Here is an 8,743-nt window from a genome sequence, read left to right on the forward strand (position 1 = left end):
GCAATCACTTCATCCGAGCCATCTCTTAGTTTACCGATCACAAGTAATCCCACATCCTCTAATGAAACAGAAACACATTTGAGATCATTGCTCGTCTGGAGCAATGAGTTGCTGAACTGAATCGTAGGGTACTTAAAACTTGAATCACCTCCCTTCAATTTTAAAACTAAAACATCACCTATAATTAAATGCCCCGTGATAACCGTCATTGCTGTTGACTAAAATATACTCAAATATCAAATATCGATAAAATCAACCAAAAAAAAAAAAAAAAACTAAAAAGCGAGTTGAAGATTTTTTGTGTTGAAGAAAACGGAGTAAAATACTTTAGTACACCAACCACACACGCACAAAAGGGAATAACAAAAAAGGATGTCCTTAGTCCAAACTTTGTAAACCTATCATCTCTCACCAGTCCTTGTGGAACAAAGAAACAACTCAAAAAGGGGCTTTAGATTTGAAGCAAAAAGGTTGCCAGGAAACTCAAAAAAGTTGTGCTAGCAAAAAAGCCAATCACCGAATAGTTAAAAAGTTAGTATTACTTAATAGTTGTGGCAAATCAAGAATGCTAACTTCTTCATTGAGGCTTCCCTTTTTGCCTCTTTCTCACTCTCATCTTGTGTTTTCCCCTTTGAATTTCACTAAAGTTGTTCACTTTTCAAACCCCAATTGTCCGCTCCATTCTATTTCATCTTCCAAAAGATGTGCTTCAACAAGTTCATCTTCACATGGACAAACGGTATTACTACTTTTCTCTCTGTGTTGTTTTCTTTTCTTTTAGCTAAATACATATATTGGGTTTTAATTGTTGTACTTATGGTTGGGACTTGACTTTGTGATAGTTGGAAAATTGGGTTCTTGAAAATTTGGTTGTTTGATAGGAGGAAAGCTCAAAACTTTAGTGTTACTACTTTTCTCTCTGTGTTAATAATAGCTAAAATGCATATATTGGTTTTTCATTTTTGTACTTATGCTTGAGATTTGAGTTTGTGACAATTGGAAAATTGGGTTCTTGACAACTTTGGTGTTTGATGGGAGGAAAGCTCAAAACTTTATTACTACTACTTTTCTCTCTGTGTTAATAGCTAAAATGCATATATATTGGGTTTTCAGTGTTGTGCTTATGTTTGAGATTGGCTTTGTGATAATTGGAAAATTGGGTTCTTGAATTTTTGTGTTTGATGGGAGAAAAGCTCAATTATTGGTCATATAATATATGTTGTTCCTACTTGTCCAGAAAAAGTGATATGATATTATGATGTGTTCTCCCGTTACTTGGAGTTTGTGGGTATAGTGTTAGCTATCTCTTTCTGCTGTATTGATAACTGTGGCAATGCTTTCTAGTATGTAAAATAGAAATTAAATTTCCTTTTATAAGAAAATCAAATGTTTCTGGATTCGAAACAAGCAATTGTATGCGTTTATCATGGCTGGCTACTGTCATTTGCTTAGGTTTCCAGCTTGTGTTAGCTAGCAAGAAGATTTCCAGTTTCATCTTATTTATTGCCTTCTCTTTTCGTTTTTATGAAAAATGTCTTAGTCATTCCTGTTGTATTGGTCTTTCTATTGTTAAACTGGAAAGTGTGGTTGTTAGCGAAAGACCACTTGATTAGAATGAGAGGAACAAGTTTGCGTATCCTGCTTCTGGCAGCGCCAACAGCATGTTTGGATATTTTGCTGTTTTAGGCTGCCTAAATATTCAGGAACTGACAAGCACACAAACTAGAGGGTCTCATGATTATTGCATTTTCATGCATCAGTTGGTTTTCACTTATGATTTACTGCCAGGGGCCTCTGTTTGGTATAGTGGCCAGATGGAGATGCTGAAAGATATTGCAACAACGATCATTTGAGGAATGAAGATGATTATGCAATTCAGATGTTTGGTTCTGATGAAGAACTCAGCACTCAGATTCCAACTCAAGCTCAGTCTGTTGTTGAAGGCTCGGGATCAGTTTTGGTGTCAGAGTATAAGCCAGTTCCGGATGTGGACTATCTGCAGGTTTGATGTGCTCTTTTACTTTTTCGATGAAGGGCGTTGTATTATGCTTAGCTGTATCAAATTGAAATTGCGATGAGATTTAAGAGTATATTGTTTTTTTAATCATCATACTTTGGATATTTATTACCTGAAAAAGGCATCTTCCATTTGACATTTTACATATTTAGTCAACTAAATGAATATGACAGATCAGATCAAATCACAAATAATTTGATACTAAATTACAAGTTGCACCTAATTGTGCTTGGGTTATTATCTCTTTGCTTTGATGGATCAAAATCTTAGATTGTACTCACTCTTTTCTTTAAATTTTGCGAAATCCTGAGTAACTCAACCTTTGGTATATATAATCTTGGGAAGGAGTTTCTTAGGCAGCTATCTATGAGCCATTCTTCTTTGGTAGGTGGTCTGCTGAAACTGCATTGAAAAGTAATTGCAAGCAAGTAGTGTTATCAAAAGCGAAAAGCGCAAAAAAGCTCTAAGGTCCTTTGGGGCTTTGAGCGCAAAGCGCAAGTAAAGCGTGGGCTTTAATGAAAAAAGGCGCAATGGATTAAAAATACAAATATGTCTTGTAGTCCAAGATTAATGATCATAAGCATGAATAACAAATATATGGACAAACAAATTGAAAAGATTATGATAAAGTGAAATGTCAATTGTTTAGTGTCGCATCTTCAAGATCACGCTCATTGGCATAGAAAAGTATGCCTTGATGGTGACACTGAAGCGGCCATAAAGTGAGGCGAAGCGCTCAACATGTTTTGCGCCTCGCTTGAGGGCTTAAGCTGTTTGGCAGGCCAATTCAAGTGTCACTTTGAGCCAACAAAAATCTACTAGTTTGATGTTTCTTAACACGTGTATAAATGTATCTACTAGTTTGATGTTTCTTAACGTGTGTATAAATGTACTTATCAAAGATGTGTCTATGTATGTAAATAAGAGAGATATTGCTCCTTTTTTATGAGAGAGACATTAATCCTTTCATGTTATCAGGAGTTGTTAGCAATTCAACAACAAGGTCCGAGAAATATTGGCTTTTTTGGGACACGAAACATGGGATTTATGCATCAAGAACTTATTGAGATTTTAAGCTATGCCTTGGTCATTACGGTATGGTTCTCTTGTTTTAGTTGAAGGAGACAGTGAATTAATGACTTTGAGCTTTTCAATGTTTATTCAACTTCTTCTTTTTCCAGAAAAATCACATCTTTACTTCTGGAGCAGCAGGCACCAATGCTGCTGTCATAAGAGGTGCTCTTCGTGCTGAGAGGCCAGAGCTGCTAACTGTAATATTGCCGCAGAGCCTGAAAAAACAACCACCGGAAAGTCAGGAGTTATTGTCTAAAGTAATACATTTACGTTTTCTTTTTGGTTGCATCTATTCATAAAAGTTGCGCTTCATTATGACAGAAATGTCACTGATGGTTATCTTACCATTATCAAAGGGAAAAGTCATTGATGGTATCATGCGAAACAATTTGCGCCAAAAAGGATATATTGTCTATGTTGTTCCTGTCATTGGAATGCTTCTTTCTTTCTTCCCCTTTTTGAATAACCACAGTTATTGCACCACGTCTCCTGGATTTAATTATCTTAAAAAAGAGGAATTTTTTTTTTATGGGTTTTTGGAGTACGTTATTAGATGTAGAGGAGATAGAAGTATCTTGTAAATAATATTAGCTTTTTACGTAACCCAGAAAATAAGTCTTCCTCCTTTTGTGCAATCCTTTCTTACATAGAAGGAATCATTCCTGAGAGCTGCAACCTCTGATCTTCTCTATGACTATATGTACTTTTTAATAATCAAATTGTTATATACTGAAACATTTGGAGTCAAAATCTCTTGGAATATTTCATTTCAGAGGCTAAATAACTGAAGCTGTTGACCTGAAAGTTGACGGGCATGTCACTGCATATTATTAAGCTGTTTATGAGTTGACACAGAAAGAAGCTGTATGTATTTATTTTATTTAGGTGCAATCAGGAATTGGAAAAATTAGTTAGAACAGATTTGCGGCAACATCTACCATTAGGTGCTCTAATATTAAAATGTACTCGTACTCCTTATTGCTAAGAAAGACGAATGAGGAGTTGCAAGAGCTAATTTCTTATGTATTGGTTGGTGGAGCTAATTTCATAGATTCAACATACAGCCAACTACACCTTAGTTCCAAGCTAGTTGGAGTCGGTTATATGTATCATTAGTTACCATTCAACTCTTTTTCAAGTCCATTTCATTCCAATATTATATTGTTTTGACTTTGAAGGAAATTTAGGGGTTCTCTATAGCCTATAAACTATTTCCCTAACTCATACTGTTGTCCCAACTAGTTGGTATTATATATATGGTTCATTTGAATCCATTAAATTATGTTCTTAGCTAAGTCCACTTTTTTTTTTTTTTTAAAAAAGATTATAGGTCTATGAGACAACTTCTTTCTGTGTGATTTTAGGTCTGACTCATCCTCTTTTATAATCTTTGTTCATCATAGTGTGACACCTTTGAGCCGGTGCATATGGAGGCTTACATAAGACACGGCCAAACCGCCTCATGTCGCATTCTCGCATTTTATCTTCTGTGTGTTCTAGCACCCTTTGTTTGATGTAATCATTTCTAATCTTGTCCAATCTTTTATGACCGCATCCATCTTAACATAGGCATTGTACAATATTCATCTCATGCATATATTTAGTGCTAATATTACTGGGCTTTCAGTTGTTATGTTGAACTTACCTTTTACCCAGTAAGGGTATTTTCCCATCCCATACTCCGTAAAGTAAGCACTCGTCTGTTTTAGCTATCATCTTCTAATTCTATGCATTAAATCTTCATCTATCATGCTATTATCTTGGAAGGCAGAGCGTATATGCATCATAATCCTGTTTGATTTCACTATACCTTTGGTATTCTTATGGGGAGCTAAACTTGCGGCGTATATATTATGTCTTACTTCTACTTGTCCTAAGAACCTTTCTCTTTAGAGTGCTTCTCCAGAATTCCAATGTTTGGTTGAGTTTCCCACTAGTTCTTCCATTAACTCAATATCATATGAATAGCATTTCACCTTGGAATCTTATCCTTCATATTCGTTAGCTCACCCTATCTAGGTAAGCATGTATAGATTTGAGGCAAATCCCTAGTATAGTATACACCTACAGATATGATAAACTCCTTAGCTTATATTGATCTTACACTTGTGACTGCTCTTTTGTACAAATGTTCATCATCTTCTATATTTGATATGAATTTCTTTCTTCTCAAGAATCCATTAACAAACTATTTCTTGACGCTAATATCATTTGAAGATCCTTCTTTCTCTCTCTATAAGTTTTCATATATCTTTATAGAATTTTTTTTGTTTTGTTGTTGATCTAACGGGCAATATCAAAACTATCTATCTGTCAGCCTTCTAGTTGTCTCTACATCTATGCTCTATCACTTTCTCTCATAGGACTCATAAGTTTGTACCATGGCAGTTTGCAAAATTTTGAACATCTTCTCTGTTCTTACCCCCACTATTCCATTTGATGTGATATCCTTTCCTTTTTAGACGATTAAAAAAATAACACCTTTCTATATTTGGAGATAATTTAACTTTAAACATCTTATTTTACCCTTAATGATATGCTTTTATAGCAGCACAAATGTCATGGCATGTTTTGAGACCACAAGTTTCAAAAGTCTTTCTTTCTCATACTCCATCCCCAGTCAATTAAGTTCACATAAAATGAAACAACGGAGTATATATTAGTATGAAGGTACTCTTTTCTCTAATTATATGGCAACTTTCCACATTTACATTTAATGTACATGAATAATTCTTGTTGTCATACTACCACAGCCACTTCAAGAGCTTCCAAGCCTCTATAGGGATACCATCCTACTTGCTTTTCTACTCCAAAATTTCATGGCATCCTTTACTGTTTAACTAATTCTACGAGTGTAATTAATGTTTGTCTGTAAAGCTATCCTCGTCATTTGTGTTGAGTAGTTGATCTATCTCTTGTCATTATAAGTTGAATGCTAGATTTTCGATGTTTAGTTGCTTCCTTTTCCATATAGAGCTAACACAATATATAAGCTTACCACATTCTGATTTAAGCTCAAAATCCAGTTGAATTAAAATTTTCTCTAGGTTCAAACAAATCAAGTTCTGCATCTCTATAAACCTCAGTTAAGATTTGTCGTCAAATGGCTTCATAGTAGTTAAATGCTGAAAACTAAAATGCGCTTGTTCTGTTGCTCTTTTAGTGGACTTGAGTATTTGATACACAGAAGTATTGACTAGGGGAGGGACTAAGTCTGTCATGTTAATGTTCTGAATAATGTAGTTTAGACTAATTCGTCATTTTAAACATTTGAGAACTACTTTATAGTGACTTCTGATTGAATGTACCAGCTGAATTTGGTCTCCATCAGTAGTTTATAACGCAACAAGAAGAGTTCAATCTTCTAATTGATTTCCAACCAGTTTGATCATTAGATGCAACAAAAATATGGTAGTTATTGGTGCTTCCAAACATTATCATAATGTTTGACTTACTTGGATTGCAGGTGAAACATGTGATAGAGAAACCTCACAATGACCATCTCTCACTGCTAGAAGCTAGCAGGTATGCAAAAGAGCATCCTTTTTCAGTAATTTGGGTATATAATCTCCATTTCAAGTTGAACTAGTTCTCTTGTATGTTTTAGCAGGGAAACATGAACATCTGATTTCTTGTACACTTGTCTGTTCAAACGTCTATAGGCCTTCAATAGTCTTTCTTCCATTTGGTTTGTATGTGTTTCTTGGCAGAAACTGCTTTCTATGCTATGAAGCTCCCTGACTTTGTGCAGAACTGTATGATAGTGACGTGCCTAGAGGTGTCAAATGGACTGGTTGGGCTGAAATTGGGCGGGTTAAATGGTTGAGTTAATAAATGAGTGGGTCATTGCCCCCCCCCCCTCCCACCCCCCCTCCCCCCCCCCCCCCCCCCCCCCAACAAAAAAAAAGGGCTAAAAACCGGGTCATAACTCAACCTGCCCAACTCTTACTAAGTTTTAAATTCTTTGTTTTTTCTATGACAAGAAAACCCGCAGCCGTTTAAATTCTTTGTTTTTTCTATTACAAGAAAACCCGCAGCCGCTACCCTTCGGGTGTGCACAGGGTAAACCCCGTCTCCAGTGTAATTGCCCACAAACCATACAGGAGAGGTAAACGCACTAGGCAAGCCTCGGGTGACGAGCTCGACCAAGAAAGCATGCAGGGGTGTCGAACCTAAGACCCTCCATTTGGGAGATCCCCTTCTGAACCAACTCAGCCACCGTTGCGGGTTTTGAATTCTTTGTTTGTTTTCTTATAATTCGTTTAAGTACCTAATAAAGCCTTTTTCTTTTTCCTTATATTATGCTATATGTAACATAGCAAATTAAAAAAAATGTCTTCTTAAAAATATTTAGACAGTTTGTCATGGGTCAGTTTGGCTGCATATCAGCCCAGTTTTTTTAAATGGGCTGAATTAAGCGGGTCAAATTGGGTTGAGTTGATAAGATGAGTGGGTCATTAACCCGCCCAAACCTTAAGCGGGATGAGCAGGCCATGATTTTATGGGTTTATGTTGCACGTTTGCAATCCCTAGACGTGCCGAACAAAATATCATCATACCTTATAACATAGTGATATTATAGCTTTTCTCCTTATTTTTTCCTTAAAATGGCAACTAGGTTTGAAGGAGCTTTTTATCACATACCATCAGCTTAATGCAAATTGTATTTCTTGTTTCTCTGTTGCTGTATCCATGGTTAATACTAATTGGTGGTTGATCCCCTTTGTATTAAGGTACTTTACTAGCACGGCTTGGGTTATCTGAATTGGTTTTCCTGATGTAGGCTGTGTAACATGGACATCATTTCCCAAGTGCAGCAAGTTATTTGCTTTGCCTTTCATGATAGCAGATTGCTTATGGAAACATGTCAAGAAGCCAAGAATCTTAGGAAGATTGTTACTCTCTTTTACTTGGACTAATGAATAGCAACAACCTTTGTTCATAGATTCTTTGCTATTGAATATTTTCTCCGTTGATTGGGGGGGGGGGGGGGGGGGGGGGGTATACACATGCTATGCGTGTATGGGAATTACTGCATAATGCAGAATGTTCATACTCATGCCATATTCATTTAATAGAGTAGATGTCTCATCGATTGAAACATAATTTATAGATGTATTTATTTTTGCTTTAGGTGCAACACATCCTTGTATTTCCACATATGTCTTGCTCTAGTTAGTTGAAGAACTCTACATTTATCTGGCAATGTAAAGAAAAGTTCATATAAATGGAATACCAAATAAGGTTAATCAACATACAGATTTTGTGTTACCTAGGCGTAAAGCATATAACAATCTAATTTCTTCTCATCTGCCTAAGCATTGATGAGTGGAGTTACTTTGTACCTAACACTGGTGGGAGATTATAGGTACCCTTTTGGAATAGTTAAGGTGCATGCAAGCTGGCTTAGACACCATTGTTATTCTTGAAAAAATAATGACATGATAGATTGCCCTGTTGAAAGTGAAGGAATGCATTGTTGACTTCACCTAACTTATAGTAAACTAGGTTCTGGCCTACGCTAAAAGTTTTCTTGAAATGCAACCAATTTCGAGCGGCATCTCTTTTCTCTTGATTGTGTATCTATTGGTAGTATCCTAAGAATTTTGTCTTAGTCTTCGTTTATAAGACCATTCTTTCTTGGGGCCAACA

The 8,743-nt window shown here is 36.0% G+C and overlaps 1 protein-coding gene across 3 annotated transcripts; it reads left to right on the plus strand.

Moving 5' to 3' along the window:
• Positions 1-343: 343 nt before the first annotated feature.
• On the plus strand, positions 344-8,346 carry LOC132609276 (uncharacterized). Of its 3 annotated transcripts, none has more exons than XM_060323171.1 (6): positions 344-739; positions 1,808-2,002; positions 2,996-3,112; positions 3,199-3,348; positions 6,558-6,616; positions 7,825-7,963. In XM_060323171.1, the coding sequence occupies exons 1-6, from the start codon at positions 566-568 to the stop codon at positions 7,853-7,855; spliced, it is 726 nt and encodes a 241-aa protein (XP_060179154.1). In that variant the 5' UTR covers positions 344-565; the 3' UTR covers positions 7,856-7,963. The 3 variants fall into 3 exon arrangements, with proteins under 3 accessions (XP_060179154.1, XP_060179153.1, XP_060179155.1); XM_060323170.1 differs by having other exon boundaries at positions 346-739; positions 7,875-8,346; XM_060323172.1 differs by having other exon boundaries at positions 600-739; positions 1,789-2,002; positions 7,875-8,346.
• The last annotated feature ends 397 nt before the right edge of the window (positions 8,347-8,743 follow it).

This window comes from Lycium barbarum, chromosome 9 (assembly GCF_019175385.1).
Source record: "Lycium barbarum isolate Lr01 chromosome 9, ASM1917538v2, whole genome shotgun sequence".
NCBI classification, from domain to species: Eukaryota; Viridiplantae; Streptophyta; class Magnoliopsida; order Solanales; family Solanaceae; genus Lycium; species Lycium barbarum.